Source organism: Platichthys flesus, chromosome 2 (assembly GCF_949316205.1).
Source record: "Platichthys flesus chromosome 2, fPlaFle2.1, whole genome shotgun sequence".
NCBI classification, from domain to species: Eukaryota; Metazoa; Chordata; class Actinopteri; order Pleuronectiformes; family Pleuronectidae; genus Platichthys; species Platichthys flesus.
In genome coordinates, this window is record NC_084946.1 from 18,305,417 (window position 1) to 18,327,997 (window position 22,581).

At 40.1% G+C, this 22,581-nt stretch overlaps 3 protein-coding genes across 7 annotated transcripts; 2 read left to right on the forward strand and 1 right to left on the reverse strand.

Annotated features, from left to right (window-relative positions):
• Nucleotides 1-325: 325 nt before the first annotated feature.
• On the reverse strand, nt 326-12,362 carry gnb1b (guanine nucleotide binding protein (G protein), beta polypeptide 1b). Of its 3 annotated transcripts, none has more exons than XM_062403928.1 (11): nt 11,977-12,362; nt 7,147-7,256; nt 6,961-6,999; nt 6,773-6,879; nt 6,452-6,515; nt 5,163-5,325; nt 4,681-4,747; nt 4,370-4,571; nt 4,037-4,253; nt 3,798-3,913; nt 326-2,047 (listed from the first exon to the last, which is right to left on the reverse strand). In XM_062403928.1, the coding sequence occupies exons 2-10, from the start codon at nt 7,201-7,203 to the stop codon at nt 3,807-3,809; spliced, it is 1,023 nt and encodes a 340-aa protein (XP_062259912.1). In that variant the 5' UTR covers nt 7,204-7,256; nt 11,977-12,362; the 3' UTR covers nt 326-2,047; nt 3,798-3,806. The 3 variants fall into 3 exon arrangements, with proteins under 3 accessions (XP_062259912.1, XP_062259920.1, XP_062259929.1); XM_062403936.1 differs by lacking the exon at nt 11,977-12,362 and adding an exon at nt 11,539-11,697; XM_062403945.1 differs by lacking the exon at nt 11,977-12,362 and adding an exon at nt 8,758-8,776.
• A 2,758-nt stretch (nt 12,363-15,120) lies between these two features.
• LOC133961735 (calglandulin-like) lies at nt 15,121-17,501 on the forward strand. Its single transcript, XM_062397054.1, is given in 6 exon segments — nt 15,121-15,188; nt 15,306-15,376; nt 16,590-16,734; nt 16,867-16,889; nt 16,892-16,966; nt 17,431-17,501. Coding segments are annotated over 6 exon segments (453 nt in total).
• A 386-nt stretch (nt 17,502-17,887) lies between these two features.
• On the forward strand, nt 17,888-22,520 carry si:ch211-161c3.5 (uncharacterized protein C3orf18 homolog). Of its 3 annotated transcripts, XM_062403975.1 has the most exons (6): nt 18,098-18,256; nt 19,378-19,800; nt 19,933-19,958; nt 20,259-20,388; nt 20,787-20,821; nt 21,856-22,520. In XM_062403975.1, the coding sequence occupies exons 2-5, from the start codon at nt 19,540-19,542 to the stop codon at nt 20,790-20,792; spliced, it is 423 nt and encodes a 140-aa protein (XP_062259959.1). In that variant the 5' UTR covers nt 18,098-18,256; nt 19,378-19,539; the 3' UTR covers nt 20,793-20,821; nt 21,856-22,520. The 3 variants fall into 3 exon arrangements, with proteins under 3 accessions (XP_062259950.1, XP_062259959.1, XP_062259942.1); XM_062403966.1 differs by lacking the exons at nt 18,098-18,256; nt 20,787-20,821 and adding an exon at nt 17,888-18,019; XM_062403958.1 differs by lacking the exon at nt 20,787-20,821.
• Nucleotides 22,521-22,581: the final 61 nt, after the last annotated feature.

Here is a 22,581-nt window from a genome sequence, read left to right on the forward strand (position 1 = left end):
GACCAATTAATAAGTATTAAAAGTTTGACACCTGCAAAGGGAGCAAGCAACACAAGCAAATTAAAATATAAACCTCAAAAGTACAGGTAGTATTGTCCTGACAATTATTTCTTGGTTTTCTTCTATTTAAAACAAAAAAACATGCCGACTATGAGATTTTGATACTGGTCAGTTTCACTTTTAGCCCTTTTATTCTTCGTTTTTTGAACACAACTACTACTGGTCTCAAAGCAGAGAAGCATTAGTCTGAAAAGCCCCAGCAATATGGTGAAGGGATGTTATAATTCCTGAACACTCAACACTTTGGATTCAACTCAACAAAAAGTAGAGATCTCAAACAGCTTTTTATTACATTTTTCAATCAATAACAGTACAATTTAGTACAGTATCTATCTTGCATCCAGCTCACCGTGGAACACCAACAGACTGAAATGAAATACAAAAAGTGAAAAGGTACATAAGGGTGCAGAGCTCTATAATATTAATGGAAAGAGAAAAGGGAATCCATCTCAGTTGAATTGCATTTTCACTTGTGGCCACACACGAATACATCACATTTATTGTACATCATCGCAGAAAAAAAAAAATAGGAAAAAAAAGGAAAAGTGAAAATATGTCACAACTTTAACAAAAGTGCTTCTGTACACAGTGAAATGTTGTCATTCAGATGTTCTGATTTTCAATTTAAGACCAAGAAAAAAGAATGTACAAAAGTTTTTAGTATGGACAGGTTGTGAGGATGTTATTGTTCCATTGAGGGTGAGGATTTGAAGGAGAGAATAGAGGAATGGAATTCTCACAATGATTGTTATAATTATTACAAAAATTGGCATCAAGAGAACTGGTAAGCATCATTTACACTAAGTATGCAGTCAATATTAAGTCTTTCTCCACTCTTGCTCACTCTGGTGCATAGCGTTACCAGTATTAGTACATGATGTATGCAGAGCTTGAGCCCAAAAAATTTGGCTTCTATTAAGTTCAATGAATAGGTTACTCTCCTTTCCAGAAACCAAAGAAAATCTAGGATTGTTGCACCATTGAAAGCAAGTCTACAGCATGCACATCTAAATTAACTCATGGCAGACAAAATTAAATGTCTTAACTTAAAATATCAGACCATTATTTTCAGACATTGATTTGTACATTTCATTCACAGAGTTGCAACTGCAGTCCCAAGCAAAGGAAGTGTCTATTTAGTCAGGTGAGGTGTTTCACTCAAAGTGGATTCTAAGAACAATCTCCCCCATCCATATATTAAAATCCAGCCATGCCCCAATTATCTCTGCACCTACCTTGCTAGCCCGCCCCCTTTCCCACCCAAAGTCGAAAGGCATGTATAAGAATTAAGGGGGTTAACTGGATAAGTTACTCGTAATAACTCCTTTTGTACTGGAATGAGCATTCATAACTTATAGCATGTGCTTTGTTAGTTAACATAGTATTAGTTGAGAGGCAAAGCTTCTTCATGTGCAAAAGGCTGTGATGAAACAAAAACAGCTAGTATATAAATACATCATGGACATTTGGAAAGCTGCTTGTGTAATATGATCCAAGCTTTTACTTCTGCGTGTTTTCTCTCTCATCTGTCTATTATGATTTAACTGGATTAGAAAGACAAGCTGTAATTCAAACATATCTAAAACCACTAAAGAAATATGACAAAAAGAAAAGCCATCAAGAATAACAAACCATCAGAATATAATTCTTAAAAAAAAAAAAAAAAAAGTTAAATAATTTGTACATTACACTCCAACATTTGCTTTCAAGACGCACACATTTGCATGGGATGATAGTGTTGTTGTTTTTCTCTTTCAGGGTAACATAAAATGGTCCAAGAAGGAATGCACAAGTTTCTGATTTGATACCACAGGAGATCCTTTCTTAACTAGGTGATAAACAATTGTGCTCTTCTTTGTGTAGGAAAGGCATTGGTTTCCCTTCGTTTTTGTGGTGTCCAAGTCAGTTTAAACAGTGTTGAAGAAGATGCTGTGAACATTCTGAAGTTGTAATGGTCTTCCAGTCAACTTTGGAGCTAAAAGAACATCTGGGAAACAAAGACAAATGGAATTTAGAATGTAACTAATCTACCCTGAGCTACAATTTAGTGTTAATTTAAGGCTGTTTGTGTTCATTATGAGCTCTAGGGCGGTCAGATTGTTTCAAAATGATTGAAGAGGCAGCTCTGCATTACGCCGACGAGCTGTCCCGAGTTGAGACCACCTCTCACCCAATGTCAGCCCCGTGACTCTCAGGGAGAAGTGGAAGAGCTGATAGATGGATGATAGTGGCCAAAGAATTCACAATGACGATATTTTCATGATATCTACTGATTATTTAAAAATAATAATGCTACTAGTGAAATGAATCGTTTTTATTGTGTGTTTTATCTGTTTTCTGACAAATTAAGTGCACTCATAATAAAACAAGCATGTCTAAAGTTGGAGTGTGATCCAGAGAGTACTGTATCACATTGGAAAGAACTGGAAATTATGAGCTGGTGAATTATTTGTATGATATATGTTTATCATTAACCAGATATTAATAATTTAATTGATCACTTATATAAACGCAAATACCAGTAAAGGTATAACAAGTATTACCAGTGTATTACCTGTAATGCATTACCTGCAATAAAGTGATAATTAAATAAAAAATAATTTCTCAATGTAATGAAAATGTTAAAAATCATACACATAGTATTAGCAGTCGGTTATTAATATGACATCACTACGTTCACACAGCCGGCCCAAGTGGACCAAATCTGCCCCCCCCCCCCACCTGTGACCCAGATCTGATTGTTTAATAACAGTGTGAACAGCACTACATCACGTGGAATCTTTTCACTTTCATATTTGGTTCTAAACCTGATCCAGATCAGGTTTCTGTTAATGCGACCTCAGTCTGAACAGCCATGTGACCCGTATCGGAATTCAATGCAGTTTTTACGTCACTCTAGATTGACATTCCTCATAAGTTTGCACAGAAAATGGGGTGAGCAGGAGTCAGTTGGCAAAACCAAATATGGAAGACACGCTGTGATGGTGGATTTGAGTCGAGGGACAGTGAGATAGTACTTGGGATTACATGTGACAAGCAAATCCTGAGGGGTTGTACCATAACCGGTCTGTGAACGTGTATCAAGGGAAAAGTTAAAATCGTAAATCGCTCACATCTGTGACTCCTTTTCCTTGTTAATTCTGTAAACAGTGTGCTGCGTGTCACTTCTTGTTATACTGCGCATGTGAGTCACATCAGAGCCACGACCGGTTTACATTGGAGTCCATTTTAAATTATAACGTGAAGAGCTACATAATTATTTTTGAGTCTAGAAAGAAAATTCAAACTGAGCACTACTTGCAGTGTGAACGTAGTGTAAATGGCTGTCTTTCTGAGTTGCTCTGACACAGCAACACAACATGAGAATATCCACTGGATGACTCTCTGTACAGCCTGTATAATAAAACATGAAGCTTAAACAAATTACTATAAATGTAGGGCCAGAATGTTTTGCTGATTACGCGAGTCAAAAGAAAATGACATGGTCCATTCAAGCTTGCAGACGTCTCAAATATGCAGACCAGCAAAAGAAAAAAATACATTTTAATGAACCCACGACTCTCTTTAACCTGTAAGGCAACAAAAGTAGCACGATCAGCACATCACCTTCGACTCCAGCCAGGAAAAAGACGAGGCTGACATGTGCAACGACAGGTATTTACCGGAAACAGCTTCAAAGAACAAATGTAGGAAAATGTGAAACAATATAAAAAAAGAAAGAAAGGAAAAAAAAGAACCTTCAGGCTTCAATTCCAGATCTTCAGAAAACTGTCCCAGGATCCCGTTGCAACGGCCATGCCATCATCAGTAACTCCCAGACAGCTAACACGGTTGTCGTGTCCAGCCAAAACACCTAGATGAAGTAACACAAATGTGACTTGGTTTGCACGAACAAGCAAACATGTTTAGATTGTCATGTTGTATATCTAGTCTGCAGGGTGGGGCTGATGTTTGAGATCATGCTTCAACTACTTACCAGCACGGTCTGCTTTTAGTGTGTCCCACACATTACAGTTGAAGTCATCATATCCAGCCAGAAGAAGACGGCCACTCTTTGAGAATGCAACAGAGGTGATGCCACATATGATGTTGTCATGGGAGTAGATCATTAATTCCTGATCCGCACGCAGATCGAACAGCCTGCAGGTGGCATCATCCGAGCCCGTGGCAAAGGCATTGCCATTAGGGAAGAACTGAAAATGACAAAGAAAAAATAATTGCTTCACAAGTACACAAGTAGAGGAGTACACTGATAGTAAAAAGGTAAACCTATGCAAGTAGTGCTCAAGTACAGTTTGGAATTACTTACACAGATGGCATTGATGTCAGACTCGTGGCCAGTGAATGTCTGTCTGCACATGCCCTCTCGGACATCCCAGAGTTTAGCAGAGGCATCACAAGCACCAGAGACGAATAACCGCGAGTCAGGGGCCAATGACAGGCTCATGACATCACCTGTATGTCCAGCAAAAGTGGTTGTCTGCTGGCCAGTCTCAATGTCCCAAAGTGCACTGCAAAATAAAACACGCTATAGCAGTTTCTACAAATTCCTTCAAAAACTGTAATTTTTTTTACACAAAAATGCTGGCTTAATGATTTAGCCACTCTGTTTTTTCTTACCAAGTGGTATCTCCAGAGCTTGTAACAATCTGGTTGTCATCAAGGAAGCGACAACAGGACAGGTATCCTGATATTCAAAGACAACGGTGTTCATTTATATGGAATTGCATGTCAAATATTTTACTAGCAGACAAACAGTAAATATTTAGTTACAGTTATTAAGAGTTAATAATTACATCTTAAATTTGGGAATGAAACATTATTTGTAAGTATGGGTTTTATGTCTTTATTTCCCAGCTCTTGGCCTCAAATCTCCAGAAAGTGCACTTTGAAATGTTTTTTCAGCAAATTTTGATTGCTTGTAAATACATTTAAACTAGGTTGTACCAGTGATCCACCAATTTCTTTTATACGGAACAAATGGTGTGGCCTCAGACGCAATTCATTTTGGTTCGGAATTTGTTTATTTGCGTTGCAAAGAATCAAATCAATGATTCGTAAATAAATGATGCCACAGTTAGAATAGAAAACAAAATGTATACCTGTATGTCCAGCGAGCTCACGGCTCACACGTACATTCCCCTCACGTGTTTTCAGGTTGTAAATCGAGCAGATGTTGTCTAAGCCACCACAGGCCACATAATTTCCTGATGGTGCATATGCGCAGGTCATGACCCAGGAAGATCGAAGTGGAATGGCATGAACCTGTAACAATGTTGAGACAAACAAACATATGTTTACACAGACAAATAAAGACAATCATTTTAGAGTTGCTAGTTTTACTCATCCTTTACCTAAAAAGGTTAGAATTCCTATTTCTTGGGAATGGGGCTTTTTCTTTGCAGTAAAAAAGTGATCAATTGGGCACCAAGACCTAAACCAGTGTGACACCCAAGCCAGGTCACAGAGTGAAGCACCCATGACTCAATTATGAGGGCAAGTGAAATGAGAACAAAGAACAGACTGTGCTGCTTTGGTATGAGACAACATCCTGTATATTCACGCCCATATCCAATCCATTTTGATTGAAACATGATAGTGTACATCGGTCAATAAGCTGCTATTAGGAGCTCTGTCAAAATAATGAGGCAGAAACAGTCAGTGTTTCCATTTGTGATTCCCTGCACACATTAAGGTATCTTGTATAAAACTCTCACCTCAATCTGGCCTGCTTCCTTTACAGTAGGTCTGGAGATACAATTGATGAATGACCCTTTAGTCTTTTAATTCACAGTTGGAGACATTATCCGCTGTATCAAGTTCATGTGATGTTTTTTTCATGTTACCCCCAAAGCTTCTGCAGCAGTGTAGGACTAGTCAGAAAATAAATATCTCTAATTTTCTGCCTGTGGTGAAGAGCGCCAAATAACCCATCAGGCACACAAATTGTGCACTACTTCCAGCCATCCCACTAACTGCACATCAGATACATCAGCCTCAAGGCAAAGACCACAGATACTTCCTCACTTTCTCTGATATGCAACTACTCTGATTCTTCTCCAAATGAATGCAGTTAGTCTCTCTCCTTCTGATACAAGCATAACCTCATGAGTTCCATATTAATGGTTGCATGATGAAATTTCTCAAGCCGAGGGAAAAATATCATTTTTTTTATCATTACACTGATGTAAAGCACTTGAGAGACCAGGGACACGTCATCAGTTTGTATCTATTTTGCCTCAACTTCTGCAGTAACAAAGACTTTATCTACTTTTAGGTGACGATACTGACATAATGATCAAATCTATGCTGTTACTGTAATCACTTTAATTTCACATTATAGGACAAATAATCATCCATTGGTACAATACATCAAAAATACATGACATACCTTATTTGTGGTATAGCTGTCCCAAATAATAAGTTTGCCATCTTGAGAGGCACTGACCAAGAGCCTACAAAGAAAGGAGCAGCAATTTAAACATTACCACTACATCAAACTGCAATTAATACACAAAATCAATTTTTTTTATCTAAAATCACAAGTGAAATAATGAGGGAAAATGGATTATAAAATATAAAAATAAAATATGACAAACTTTAATAAATCACAATGAAATAATCTAACTCTCTCACACACAAAACATAAAACACAGCAAAAGACACACAGGTCAAATCTCCAATCCACCATAAACCCTTGCTTTGATCTTACCTGGAGTCTGTTCCCCAATGCATGGCATAGATTTTAGCCAAATGACCCCGGAGCGTTCGTCTTGTACGCATCTGGATTCGGCCAACGGGGTCAATGCTAGCTGTGATCTGGGGAAATAAATACACAACACAGTAAGTACTCTGGTTATTTTCAAACTAAGAGATGGATCCTAGTGACTGAACCATTACCTGTGATAGTGTAGCATCTGCACATGCTTTCCTGGCATCCTGAAAAGAAGAAAACTCAGGTGTTATGGGCAGAATTCCTGCACATCATATCGAACTTTGTCGTAGAGTCGTAAATGTCTAGCTAGACAACTGTATTTTTCATAATAAATAGCAGTAAGGCATATATAAAATGAGTTTGTTACTTACTCTGATCTGATTTTTGAGCTGCTCTGCCTCTTGGCGTAACTGGTCCAGTTCACTCATTTTAATTCTGCTTTTTCAATTACCTTACTCCAGCTACAGGGGCACTTGTTGATCTAAAAAAAAGAACATGAGGCACTTTAATGATTCACACAAATCTTCAATGTTAAAAATTCAAGCTCATATTTCGACCATAAGCAAAGTTGTTCAGAACAGAGATTCAACAAAACCCGAGTCTTTTAACGGCAGGAGGTAATTGGACCAAGACCAATTTCAGTCAACTGGCAGTCATTGACTTTTCATTTGACCAAACTATATGTAATGTCCAGTTTATGGTTCAACCTTACGTTCCCACCTCAATGTCACGAACATAATCCTGACACACAATCTAGATCGCTAGACAAATCCTGTTAAGGCATGACTTTCCAATGATCCGAAAAGCAGTCATTATCCTGTTGACCTCAATCCCAAGGATACTCCAAATTTTAGCTGTGATCAATAAGCTACTTATATTAATACAGCGCCTTGAGGCACATTCAAAATGTATAGAATATTTTTTTTTTATAAATATTTAAATTATGACCCAAGTAGCCTGGTCCCATTATGGTATACATCAGGTTCAACAGTTGACAGTTATTGTAGCAAAGCCATGAACATCACAGCTAATGCTTTTTACTCTGTGACATTCTGTCTAAGACACTGACAGTATAAAAACTGATATTTACTGTATGAAACAAAACTCCATGGAAACCCCATTTATAGAATACCTTGATCAAAATGAAAGGTACAATACTGAGTATGGAAAAGCAAATAAACACTATTTCATTTGTTTTTCATTACTAATCAGCATTTTATGATTGCCCATTTCTGCAATGTACTGTGATAAATATGGCCTCCCAAATTGTCCTTTCTTGATTTGAAGCAATTAAAAAAAAGTATTAAAAAAGGTATCATAATACAACAACATGGTAGTTGTGGACGGCTTCAACATACTTAATTGTTTTGAATCACGTCAACGGTTGGATCATTAGTTTGAAAACAGTGACTGGTTGTTTACTAACTCATGCTACCCTGGAAAATGGACCCTGCACTCAGGTCCATCCAATTAATTATTCAAGTGCGTCAAACAGAAGCACCCAGGAAACCAACGCTTCATCGTACTCTTAATGTGTCTGAGTGTTTAAAAACATGCACATTTCTCGTGGTAAATCAGTACCATGTAATTTCTGGCAACACACAAATATTATTACAAAAAAACAAAGACAAATATTTACACACAAGTTTAACCAAAAGAAACATCAATTAGTATTTTCCACTGATAAACAGTTATAACAAAAACCTTCTAGAATCCACTTCAAAAAGGAAACAAAAGGTAGGGATACATTTTTTTGGAATGTTTTAACACGGTCACTTCTAAAAGGTGTAGTCAATGCATACTGCCTTCTATGGGGCATTCATTATCTCAAATAAAAAAACTTATCTGATCTTTGCAAAGCACATGAAGCATCAAACTTCAGCATTACAATGTTTTCAAATGAACAGATGAAGATTTAACAGAGTTTGCAAAAACTAGAGCAACATTTAGTTGGAATAACCTCGCCTTCCCAGTTACCTTACCTGCTGTGTTTCACTCAGCAGCCTATGTCACTGGAGACTGAAGATCTTCTCTACCTGACTACATTGTCCATAAGATCCTCTGATTGACCTTTCTAAAGACTGATTATCCTCTTACACCTATTAATCTAATAATAAAGGTGTCATTGAATGTAATTATTGTGCAGTTTCAACTAGTGACAGCAGAATTCCTTTATCCCCTCGAGAACGGATATATCTTTAAGAAAACATTCTCCATTTTCTAGTGAAGTTGATTATTCTGTTTTTTATTGTATTGTACTGAATTTAATTATCGGATAAAGTTTACAAATGCCTACAGTAACATTACATTTGGATACAACCTGTTAAGTAAATAATTTAATAAGCAAAGTAATTCCACCTAGATTTAACTATAGTAATTATTAAGCCTTCATTTACAAATTCAAAGCTTTTGAGTTTAACCTAATACACACTCCTTTGGTCTTCAAAATGCTCTTCAGTTTTATTTAATTTGTTAAGACTTAACCTGGTGATAACAAGATACAAATCATTTAGTTTTTTGCTGGTTTATATACAAAAAACTATCACTGCTATGTTTAATCTAATAGTGGAATAGCCTGGAGTTGTTCTATAAACTTGAGCTTTAAATATTCCACATTCAAAAGTATTATTTACTATTGACCTCTGTGGATGCTTACAGTTAAGGAGTTCCTCTCCCTCATCACTTCTCCTTTCCAAGCGCCTGATCACAGTCAGCTGACTGCATGATAAACAATGAGCAGTGGCAAACAGCCTGGAGTTGTAGCTCACTAGCTGTGTCTGCTTCTTTCAAAAGGTGTCTTCTACACTCTAGGTTCAAATTTCAAAAACATTTATCTCTCTTTTTCTCTCTACAGTAGGTGAGTAAACATGTGTTCTCAAAGGACAGTCAGCTTATCTGCACTGTTAAACGATGATAATGCACTGTTTCCCTGCTAAAGCTGGATCATAGAAAAAAAACATAACCAGCAATATCACTGAGCAACTCCATAATCCTAAAAGCTAAAATCCTCAGTCAATGACTCTATAATCCTATCCATGTCTACTAACATAAACAGCTGGCAAAGCTCACCCAGGCATTAGAAATATGTTTTCCCAATCATAAATGGATGAGTTTAATCTCATTTCTTTTACACACAACACGCTTAGAGCAAGTGGCTGGATTTTCACATGGCCACTGAAATACTGTGTGATTCCACCTGCTCTTTACAGAGTTCCAGTGTGATCAGATACTGTAGAATAAGTACCACTCTTTCTCTAATAAATTAGAATGAATTTATTCATAGATGTCAAAATGTATTTGCAAATTGCATACACACAAATGGCACACCGCATAGTAAAGCATGACAGATAGATAGTAGACATACAAGTACAACCTCCTACATAAACTACCTAGCATGAGTATTTTCTTAGTGATTTTCTGTGCACACTCAAACACAGTATTCAGTGTATTGGCAGTTGACTTAGTTACTGTTTGTAGTACTGTGATTTGCCTTCAACAGTACCATCGTTTGCATTGCATTTGAATGGCTAGCGGATAGCTGTTTAAACCAGGCTGCTCCCTCACATTTGCTTAGAAGGTTTGGTCTACACAGGCTCAGCGCATATTTCTGGAGAAATCTGAGTCAAACGCGGCTCCACAGTGAGGCAGAAGTCACTGGTGATTTAGGGAAGTTAGTGTCTGACTACGTGTGATCTGGTTTCTACATTTACTGAGCGCGGGACAGTGAAGTGATAATAGGACTTGCACTGATAGAAATCTGAGAAGATGCAGCTAAACGCCATCTTGCAGTCTGCGGTCCGCTAGTTAGCTAGCTAGCAGGCTTGACAGTGAAGGCCTGCAGGCAGGGCAGAGCTGCTACTGACGAAAGCAATACACTCATGTCGTTGGCAACACTTTCACTAGTGATTTAAAATCGTCCCTTGAAAGCAAAGTCCGTGCATTTTGACGCCAACACCCACATCTAGCAGCAGCTACAGCCAAATGACGACCCACGGCTACTTTGGGGGGAGACTCGGCTGCTCTTCCGCAATTCAATCGAGTGCTACACAGTTAGCTTGTGAGCCGATGCTGGTTAATTAGAAACGGGTTGCTCGGCCCTGCAGAAATCCACTTACTCGCACACTAATAATCTCGTTAACGCCAACGGTGCCCGGTTGATTTGATTAGGACGTATCGGTGTGTTTCTTGGCTTCCCGACGATTCGGTGGACTCGAGCCTGTGGAAACTGCAAGGTCGGGCGGCGACGGCCTGTTCGACTCGAGCGAGCAGCGATGCGGGTGATTTCTCACAAACCAGATGATCCGTGAATCATCCGCCGCTTCGTAACTCGCCATTTCACCACTGGTACTGAATAAGTTGTGTCTACAATCCCTCGTTGAAAGGCGTTGCACCGGCGCGGCCGTTTCGGTGCAGGGAGGCAGCAACATGCTAACTTATTAGTTCGGCTCATTAAAAAAAAAAAAAAAAAAAAAAAAGGGTGTTAACGCGGATACGATAACTCAGGCTGACAAAAGTGTGTTCGTTAGATATGTATACATTTAAGGTGCTTATTTAAAGTTGGCTGGAGACGCTGTCTGCTGTACCGTCTCCAATAATCAACATTTACTGTTAATTTTGTTCGCGGGACGGTTCTTTTTTTCCTTTCCAGCCCAGCCCAGTGTTTCATCATCAACTGACAGCCACATCTTTTTAAACGCAATTCTTCAAGTGGGCCAACAAAACGAGTCAAAACGAAACTAGTCAACCTCAACCATCGCGTTTACCTTGTGTGGAATGTGGCTGGAACCGGAGCGAGGGTGCCAGTGCTTTAGGCCGAGAAGCAGCTCCGCGGGGCCATCGCTGACAAGGAGCCTCGCTGCCCGACGTTTACGTTACTTTCAGCCGCTTGGCTAACGCGAGCCGCGGTGAACCCAACTCCGCCAGTAGCGTGGAGATAAGTTCAATATAAATACGAGTGTTTCCCCGCGAACGAAGAGCACCGGCTCCACGGCTGCATACAGTCCCGCAGCTTAGCTACTTGTAGTCCCTTATCGCTAAATAGCCAACTTACACGTTAGCTCACCGCGGCTAACTAGGGGAGCTATCTATCGCTACCCCACCCCCGGGCAGTTGCAATTCCGCCACAATGCATCAGCTAATACCAGTAACAGACCCAGTGGAAGGTGGGAAAGTGCCACGAGGCCGGGTTGGTTGCACCTTACCTGATTCAATTTGCGCTTGTTTCTGCGTTTGGGCATTGACCGGAAAACAAGACGGCGTAAACCTCCGATCCACGCATCAACGAACACCACAGCGCTAGCTTTCTGACTAGCTAGCCGGCTAGCGTTGGTTTTCCGAAGGAGCAGCCCTTCCCGTGCGCAGGCTACAGCTAAAGGGAGCTTGACAACCTCCGTCAACCAACCGGAGAGGGAGGAGGAGGGGGGGTCACACCCACTAGCTATGTGCTGGAGACACCGTCCGGGCGAACGAGAGAAAAAAGGGCTGAATCTTCACCGCCGCTGGAAGTCCAAAAGTCCGCCTGCTCTCCGTGACCCTCCTGCCCGTCTCAACATCTGCCCTTTCCCTGCGATCGCTCTCCTCCGGCCATCGAAACGACGAGATGGGCGCGGTGACCCTGCAGTTAGCGCCGGGAAACCCCACGCTGCAGCAGCGACGGGGACAGAAGCATCGATCTGTGTGTGATGGTTTTATCTGCACATGGAGAAGCCTCATCGATCACTGTGATCACCGTGGAGCGCCTCTCATTCTGCCGTGTGTGTGTTTCATAATGGGTGGATAAGAGCACTGGAGAAATGGCGTTGGTTTGTTTCCGTTCCCTCACCAAGCGGCCTGGTTGAGGGTCGGGGGGTCAGTCAGGCCCCCAGTTGGGTTTCAAGTTTGAAGTGGTGTTAATTATTTCATCTATAACCAACTAACAGCAGCATCGACAATAAAGAGTGGACTCATGATGTTGTGCTACAAGACTGACAGGGATAAAAGGTGTGTCGATTTGGTGAGAAATGAGACATGGTAATAAGGAAACACCCTCAAAATTAGAGCAACACTTACGTTAAAAAATAAAAGCACTCAAATTGATTAGAGAAATAAGTGCCTGGACCTGGATATATTTACATGTATTCCCTTTCATGAGCCTTTGCAGCACAAAAAACAGTTTGTCGTAGACTTATTTAAATCAAACAAAGATAAGACTCCTATTTAGTTCTAAAGCTGCCCCCCTTTAGCGGCTTTGCTTTTAAACCTTGATAGGCTATTAAGATAGACTCATGCCTAACCCGGCTGGTCGCTAACCTCTGCTGGCCCAGATGGCATACGGCTGTGGACCAATTAACGCAATGATGCAGTAGTTCTTGTGCCCCGGACAAAAGTGAGCCTGAAGTGGCCCACTTGTAAAACAGCAAATGTGGTCCAAATATCCCCAAACAAACGATGGCCTCTTGTGTCAAACATGTGGCAAAGTGTAATCTGGATGTGAACCTTTAGTGGCCCATGTAGTAAATGGTACAAAAATCTGGGCCACCTTTGCCCCCGTTGGTATTGCTGTGGCTTACTTGTGGCTCAGATCCGGCAAACAGGAGCGGACTGCTCAAGTGCCGTCATTCCAGATGGTATGTGGGCTGAATGTGTGATGTGTGGGATGTGGGTCTACTCTAATCTAAGCCAAAATAATCTTGCTATGTTGGGATGTTCCCTTGTGTCTGCTGGTGGTTAGCAGCTTATCATTAAACTAGCAAGGAGGATCTTCAACAAGGGATAGTCACCATCTTGTCCTAAAATTATTGTTTATATTTTCAAGCACCTTTCACATTAAAGGTAAGAAGAGATTGGACTTGGACTGTGGACAAGGCCAGTGTTCTATATGAACATGGGGTAATGAGTATAGCTGTGGAGGTTTGGGATGTTTGCTGATTTCAAACTGTTAACTGATGTTTTAATATTCTTTTTTATACATTTCCTTTTCTGCCTTTTTCCTTGTTTTGTTCTGTGTTGTTTTATTCCCATGTATTTGTCAAGCACTTTGTAATGTTAAGTTTTAAAGAAATAAAGTTTTATTATTATTAATGTAAATTTGTGTTACTGTTTCTTTGCATAGGTATATTCGGAGAAAAAACGGCCAGTAATCACAATCTATTTAATGTGTTACAAATATATATATACAAACACTGATCTCTTCCAAAACCACCTCTCACTTAAATGCTCACTAGTTGTGATGCAATTCCAGAAAAACATTACATCAGAATACTCATTAATTTCCCCTGAAATACCACATAATTATTATAAATTAACCATGTGCTGGGCAACAAAGTCCATTCTGCTCTTCAAGTGGTCTGTTGTGTAGACATGCACTTGTCTAATTGTTTGCCAAAGTCCTACAATACCTCAACAAACAATAATTAGTTAATTAAGCTATTTATTCAGGGCGTCTAATGGAGTCCAATAATTATTTTCACAAGCGGGACCTGGGAACCTGTTTGGGGACTTGATTTTTTCCCCATAAACAGGAGCAGTTTTCCAATGTGACTGTCTAAACACATTTAGGTCCACAAAACATGAGCAATACCTGGACTACATGTACACAGAGTAATGAGTACAATTGAAGTAAGCTTAATGTTCAATATTAAAGTCTCAAATGTCTTGAATTTGTTTTGTATTTCATTCAGGTGCAAGGTTCTAACTTTTTCTAAAATTCAATAATTTGAAAGCAATCATTTAACTGAGGTTCGTGAACAGGGTAACGCCTCAGCCACAACTCTTGCCACTTCCTGCTAACCTTGTTAGCTGCTCCTCTCATGTTGGTCTTTCCTTCCATTGTTTACTCACCCTCCACCATCATAATCTTATCCCTCCTTGCATCTCCTCCCTCCTCCCTCCTGCATGGCCCCAAATGAAGGACCTCTAAATCGAACCAAACCGGACCCACTGATCAAAGAAACACACGATACCAAACCCCTCCAATCTTCTAACAATTAATTTAACAAACAAATTATACACAAAGTGCATTCACAGCTATTTTCCAGTAGGCACGTCCTCAGCTTTGTAATGCTCCTGCCCTTATATTCAGCTTTGTGGGGTTGATTTAAGGCTGTCTGTGGTTCCTCCTTGAGTTTTCATCGGGGCTGTGCAACAACAAAATACAGGATCAAAAATGTAAGATAAATTATTTGTCACAGTTTTCTTTCGTAGGCTTACTTGGTGTCTCCCTACAAACTTGGTATCACCCTACAAACCCTCGGACAACAAATGTGAAATTCTTAATGTTCCCACTTCAGTGTTGCAATATCCTCTTTATTTGGTTGCCTACTTTCATTACAGTCACTACGGGACACCCAAACACCTGCTAAAGGCTAATGGCTCGCAGGAAGCTAATCGCAGGTCCCTTCAATAGGACATGTGACGGTGAGGTCACAGAAAACAGGTCTGATCATTGACATAGCTTTGACAGTTTGTCTTTAACCCTTTTTGGTTACTTAGAGAATAAAATGGTATTGTACCCCATTGAAAAGTTTACTGTTTATAATTTTTTGGGGTTGAGAACATCTTCCAAATTGTTCGATGAGGAGGGAAACGGAGACGTGAAGACGAAAGACCTGGAGAGACTGATGAGTGAATAAGGAGGAGGAGATGTTTCTTTACTTGGAATGCGGCCACTTCATTTCTCGGACATACAGCAGGAGCAAGCCCTTCTATGTGGTCCGTCACTTCTCCTTAAAAACACACTTTTAGCGTATTTTCCCACAATACCCAGGTGCACTACGTCACACACTAGAAACTTTCCTTAAAGGGGCAGGCCATACCTGCGACACAACAGCTCTCGTTCACATATACAGATGGCAAGAGAAAGTAGAGACGCAGATTCAGCAACTACATCCGAGATCCGATGCACCTTATTATTATCTGAGGGATTTTTACATACTGTCTGAAAAACATTCCGACAGTAAAGGCAAGGGGTAGTGATGGATAAGGTTTTCTTTAACAGGTCTTTCATTCTCAGTTTCCACCAAAAAACGATGAAATGAACTGAACTATGAACTAGTTCAGAATTGAAATGGTGAACTATGAACGTGAATTATTCATGTTTACTTGTATGAACTTTGAACTAGTTCATGAGAGGTGTGAACTTGCACAACACTGGAAATGAAAGTGCTTATTAGTTTCTTTATAGGCTATTCACTTTAACTTAAGTGATCAGATGTAAATATAACAGATGTGTAATTATTCTGATAAAGTCAAGATAAATTAATCTCAAAACACATTTGAATTAACTCTCTGCAGCTCATCAGGTCTGGATTTTTGTTGTAATTACAGGAAGATTTAAACAGACCCACGGCTAAATTTTCAAAGGGGAATATCATCTTCAAAAATACATTATGAATATTCTAATATTATCTAATTCTGCAGCATTCTGTTTACTCAAGTGAGCCCGCTGTATCACTAGGTGGCAGTGTTTCACTGTCTGATGTATGCAGGTTGGGCTCATTATAAAACGAATATTGGCACAATGTTCTTCTGTGAACAATATTTAATTAAAATTTTAGGATTAAAGCTCATATCTAGCAACAGGTCAATGGTTTCTATGTCCACTTAAGACCAGGGTATATACTCATACACTTTATATAAAGTAAACCGTTTAATCAAGATGTTTGATATATTTTATTTTCTAATTCAAATTCACAACCTTTAGTCACTTTAAAATTTCATATGAAACATGTCTTACAATATGCAGAGAATACTCAATCCTGACTTTAGTTATTATTGTTTTTCTCAGCATATAGAATAAAGGTTTTCTTCAGAGCTAACAAAGGATTTTTAATTTCAGGTAAAGGGATTTTTAACTGTGACAGCTTCTTGGGTCTGATGGCACTTTACCACCAAAGAACCAAGAACCAGGATGCTGAACTCAGAGCTCCTTTTAAAGTTTTTGATAAATATGCTAAGGGCTATATTGACTGGAGCACACTCAAGTAAGAAAAACCCTTTAAACAATAAACAAGAGTAAAAATTTGTACAGATATTTGAACAAAAACATAGGACCATGCCCATGTTTATGTTAAGCATAGTGTTCATATTAATTTTCAATCAAATTTAATTCCCAGGTATGTACTGGCGAACGCATGGGAACACTTAATGAGTTCGAAGCAGAGCAGATGATGAAGGAAGCTGATAAAGATGGAGATGGAGCCAATGATTATGAAGGTCTGTTTTATATCCACATCATGAAAAGATATATAAAACCACTCTGCCTCACTATAGTTGAAAAAAAGTTGAAGGTTTTGTAAAAAATTCTTTGTGGTTAATTTCCTTTCGATCTATCTTGAAATGTTCATTTCAGCAGCTTATTGCAATTTATCCACAAGATAAATATAAAATGTTACGAACCCTGCAGCAAGCTCTTGTTACTTTAGCAAATTTTTGTATTCTTAATTCCTAAAGCCGATTTTGTACGTAAATACATCGGAATACGTTTTATTTGTATTCATAATTAAAGCTTGACAAGGATTTCATTTTATTTACATTTGACTTTTATACTAATTAAAACATCTCCAAATACATACGAATATTCAGAAATGTGTTGTATTGAAATAGATGTGAGGACAAGATTATAAGAAAATCTTGTGGGAATATAGTATTATTTATTTATATAATTCGAACTCCTTCAGAATTTGTGGCCATGATGACCGGGGACCTGTTTAAAATAACTGTCTCTTCTCTGCAGCAGTTTTCTGTTTAGGTTCAGGTGACACATGATTGTAAAACAAGAAGTCTGTCACAATCCCAGATCCCAGCTCTGGGAATAATTCTACAAATCGTTTACATCAGATTAATAAATAAAGTCAAAAGGGATTGGTCAGTCATGTTTCTTTAACTGTGTGTGTTTCTGATGGAGTGAATTCAGTCAATGAGGATCAGAGAAAAGACATCACAGGGTTAATATCCTCAGACCTACCACCCGGATGCAGTCATTCACATGGGTCTGACAGCATCTGGTGTGCAGGGCCATTAAATCCCATCCTCATCCCTGCAAAACCAGATAGACGGCTCAGGGAGCCAACCGCCTCTGTCATGCTGAAGCCATCAGACCAATAGCAGGGTGATGGGGGGAGGAGGGGAGGGAGCCGCACTGATCTCTGCTTGCAGCATCCCTGGAGCAGCCTCTGTGCTGTGAAATACAAGAAAGGGCAGAACGGGGGTAATAGATCCTGGGAGGCCACTGGAGAACAGAAAGGGGATCTCGTGGAGTCTGCTGGGGTAGGGTTACGTCAGTGTGTGGAGTTCATCTGTAGAGAAAATGGCTGTTTTGTCAATGTAAACAGCCTGTGCAGGACCTGCATTGCTAAAGAGGGGGGGGGAGCAGAAGAGGAAGAGGAAGAGGAGGAGGGGCAGACACTGGAGGAAATGTTGCCTCTTCCAATGAACATTTTCTCCTCTTGCTGGCCCCAGCCTGCTGCAGCTCACCTCTGAAACTCATGCATGACACACGTTAAGGTACGTCTGCATCTCTAATCTGAGAAGACACATGGAGTGGGACCCGGTCACGTTGGCGGGATTAGTGGCTCAGCTGTCTGTGCAGGACAGCTGAGATACAGTCCATCTCGACTAAATATAACATGATATGTGTCACAGTAATGAGAAGAGCATTAACTGATTTGGACATCCAGAACTGTTGGAGGCTTTGTGCAGAGCAGGGATCGTCAACCAAACAACAGCCATAGACTGAATCCAGCCTCTGGTTTTCATTGGCCGTTTGGTTCAGCTTCACATGTTCCTCATTAAGAGGAACAAGCAGGCAGGATGCACTCAGGAGAGAGGAATGAATGGATCATATGTCTATTTCCACTGGCTTCCTGTGACGCAATATCACACTGCTTTAAAATAGAAAGCATAAACTCCTCATACACGTAGGCTGCATCTCCAAGATAAATTCAGTCTCATGGGTACAGTGTGTGTGTGGGTGTGTGGGTGGAAGGCACAAGTACGAGTCTTGGATGCAGTGGATATTTTTGGAACCTGTGTGTGGGGCTGTGTGTGTGTGTGTGTGAGTGTGTGTGTGGGGGTGGGTTTTTGTTTGATTCTGTCGTTTGAACGCACCACAGACACATTTCCTCCCTGTGCACGTTACAGTTGGAGTGGTTAGTATTCCTCTGTAATTTATCAGGTTTCCTCATGTGCCTCTGCTCCCCACATCCTGCCCCAAAACACCTACCACAAGCCAGACATGTCAGCTAGGGTTTGAATGAAATCGAGGTATGGGCTGTGTCAAAAATGAAATGTTTAATTTCCCACACTAGATATCCGTTCCCTGAATATGCTGGAGTTTTTTCATCAAGATTCACATGTTACAAGCTAGGAAATCAGTGAAAATGTCGAAAAAAATCCTGCAATCTTAAAAAAATATGTATATATATATTTGATCCGTCTCCTGATTCAGATCCACACCAAAATGTTGTGATTCTGCCCTGACGAAAACCATATCCTTCCACAGAGTTTCATGGAAATACGTTCAGTTGTTTCTGTTTGATCTCAAACCAACAAACAGACAAAATACAAAGCAAATCAAAAATACCCCTGTATAATTAATCCCACACTGTCTTTCCTTTTTGTTTTAGTTTTAGGTTCTCCAGCTCATTCGGCCCGAGCCTCATCGATGGCTCAGCAGACCCCAGACCAGAGGGAGGACGTCTACGTCGACTATGAGACACACTACAGACTGAGGGACATCACCACCTCCACATAAATACATTGCGCTGTGAAAACGGTTACACTTGAACATGGCTTTAACCGCAGCTAAAACAACTACAAGCTTTTTCTCCACATCTGCCAAGACCACCACAATCCCATTCCTCTCCGTGGGCACGAGCGCCAGAGACAATATCACCTCCAGGACTACGTTAATGACTGTTACCATAACGACAAACGAGACCAGCTTCAATGCCACCACGTTTCCGGAGGTGGTGATCGAGGGCTCGGGAATGGGAATGGTTCTTGTTCCCTTCGGCATCATCACTGTTATTGGCTTAGCAGTGGCAATAGTAAGGAATCATTGATTTCTCCCAGTGTTAGACATTAGTGCCTTTATTATCTAGTTTGTATAACATGAGTTCTTTCTCCTTACATCTATCGTATATCTGTATCTTATTCTGTTATGTCTTTCTCCATTCTAGTTGCTGTATATCCGGAAAAGGAAGCGGTAAGTTTATATTCAGCTAATTTATTTCCCAGCTAAAATAGGCTCAACAGATCAATTTGTTGCCACTTAGACGAGTCTTATATCAAAATGTATTTTAAAAATCTATATTATTTCCCCTTTTATTGTGCCAACATGTCAATTAAAACCTTACTCATGTAAAGCATTGTTCCCTCATATGACTGCTGGTAGTACAACATGTGCCTTAACTAAGTAGGTCAGGGGTTGGTCAGGGAGGCCCAACATCAAATCCTTTGGCTAGGCCCGTTGGTCTTCAGCTCTAATCTCTGCCTCGTCCTGCAGGCTGGAGAAGCTGAGGCACCAGCTCATGCCCATGTACAACTTTGACCCAGCTGAAGAGCAAGATGATCTGCTGGAACAAGAGCTACTGGACCACGGGCGGGAAGGCAGCCTCACAGGTCCCAACGCCAAGGTAGGCCAGAGAGTGTCTGGTATTCTCACACGAACCATCAACCCTAACCCGTTAACAAATCACAAGTGGTTAATGGTTGAATAACAAAAACCATGATAGCCATATTTTATTCTCCTCATTCTTAAGTAGAAGTGGTGAAGTCACATTTTTCTAATATAGTCTGATGCCCAAGTTGGAGACATTGCAATGATTCTTGTGTTTTTTTACTGTGATGTGTTGGACATATTAAATTTTGTTATCTGTACATTTTACACATAGTGTTATTATGACAAACCCTTTATTAATGCTTTATTTAGGCCCTTTATCAAATGTTCTACTTTGTTGAAATTATCTACATTCTTGTAATTTTTTTTCCCTTATCATAATTCATCTTTTTGTTTACCTTATTTTCTTTTAAGTTTTGACAAAGGGGTAACGGTAAAAGACAAACATGGTAAAGTATCGCCTGTGTGTCATTTGAACCATCTTTCTAAACCTCTCTTCCCTCCACAGTCCTCATTCTTTCAGACCATCATTTTTTCTGTAACTCAAACCAAAACCTGTAGATTTGGTTGTAACTAAATAATTTTTCATGCTAACTTATCTGTTTTTAGGTAGATTCTCACAATGACCATACTCCAGTACATTGAAATCATCTTTATCTTCCATCAGTTTGATCTTTTCCTTTGTCACCCCTCAACTTAATATGAACACATTCAAAATTGAAGGGGCCACATGCATAACCAGTGCTTGAGTACAAGCTTTATTTTCAAAGAATTGAATGCCACAACGCATTACAACGCTACACTACACCTGGAGAATCTTTTTAAAATGTATATTCAGTTGTATTTGTTTTCTACAGTAGACAATTTATATAAAAAGAAAATCTACATTTCTCTGAGTGTGAAAATCCGTGTTGACAGGGAGGTCATGGTCCACTCACAAGCTTCTCCCAAAGCTTTAAAATGCATTCTCATGTGTGATGACAACTGAACCTAATCCATTACAGCCCAGCAGACTCAATTCAATGATGAGAACCATGACATGGTCAAAAGGTATGGAAGAGGCTAGTAAGTGGACCACATTAAGTTTTTATAGCATCAAACCTCTATGTCTGACGCCATGGAACAATGTGTCCGTCCACACAGCGTCCACAAGCGATCAATAATCACCCAAATAGCATCACGTTGTCATTTTGAATTGATCATATTTGCCATATAAACATTCTACTGATACGCTGAACATTTGCTGTTTTATACACGTGGCCTCTGGTTCTAAGAAAAACTCTGATTTCAGTCGTCAATCCCTTTCTACCTCTTGACATATAGTCAATAATTCCTACTAAACATGATTGTACACAGGCAGTCATGTTACACCAGGACAACAAGCTACTGCTGTTTTTTTCTCAAAGTTCAAGGCTGCTGTCACCAAGTTAACATCGCTAACGGCTTTATCTCTCATCTGTCCCGCTGCCCGTCTCCTCCGCAGACTCTCACCACCTCCCAGGGGACCACGCAGAGGCCCAGTCGTCTGGTCTTCACAGATGTAGCCAAAGCGCTCAACGCTTGACAGCTCTCTTCCATTGGTTCGCCTCAGTGTTCAGGGCCCACTGCCGGCCCCCACTGAAATACAGACTGTCGCTCAGGAGGGGAAACAGAGGGAAGAACTGGACTGTTTTCATGGGAACAACTGGAACTTTCGGGAAAACATTTTTAATCACGATGACTTGTCACTGTGCAAAACGGCGAAGCGGTTTCCAGTGGGCTGGAAAGAGAGCAGAGGATGTCGGGTGCATGTTTGTGTGTAAGGCAGCGTAAAAGGGAAGCGTCACACGTGATCTTGCACTGTTTCCATTTGGCACACAGACGCAGTGTGGTGCACTTTTCCTAAATTCTTGTTGTGTCACTGTTGTTGAAACGTTTGGTAGCTCGTCAGCGAAGTTCCTCGGAGCTTCGAAATCTTCTTCCATGTTTGATGTGAGAGGAGTGTGTATTTGTGCTATTCTGATTTTTCGTGGTCTTACATCTCCGACTAGCTCGGACGCTAGATGTGTCACCATCCCCCGAGTGAACTGACCCTCTCCATTTAGTTTCGTCTTTATAGAGCAATGAAGGACTGATTCTGTCTGTATGCATTAAAACTATTTAAACCAATCTGACTAAATAGTGTTTTCGTTGCACAAATACGTGACAGAGGAGTCGGTAGGTGTGATAT

Coding starts and splice junctions, on each gene's coding strand:
- gnb1b (XM_062403928.1), bottom strand. CDS start 7,203: ATGAGTGAACTGGACCAGTTACGCCAAGAGGCAGAGCAGCTCAAAAAT. Junction 5,326..6,451: donor ACAGCTATACCACAAATAAG/GTATGTCATGTA, acceptor ACATTGTTACAG/GTTCATGCCATTCCACTTCG. Junction 3,914..4,036: donor ACTAAAAGCAGACCGTGCTG/GTAAGTAGTTGA, acceptor TACTTCATCTAG/GTGTTTTGGCTGGACACGAC.
- si:ch211-161c3.5 (XM_062403966.1), top strand. CDS start 19,540: ATGGCTTTAACCGCAGCTAAAACAACTACAAGCTTTTTCTCCACATCT. Junction 19,801..19,932: donor TTGGCTTAGCAGTGGCAATA/GTAAGGAATCAT, acceptor TCTCCATTCTAG/TTGCTGTATATCCGGAAAAG. Junction 19,959..20,258: donor TATATCCGGAAAAGGAAGCG/GTAAGTTTATAT, acceptor CTCGTCCTGCAG/GCTGGAGAAGCTGAGGCACC.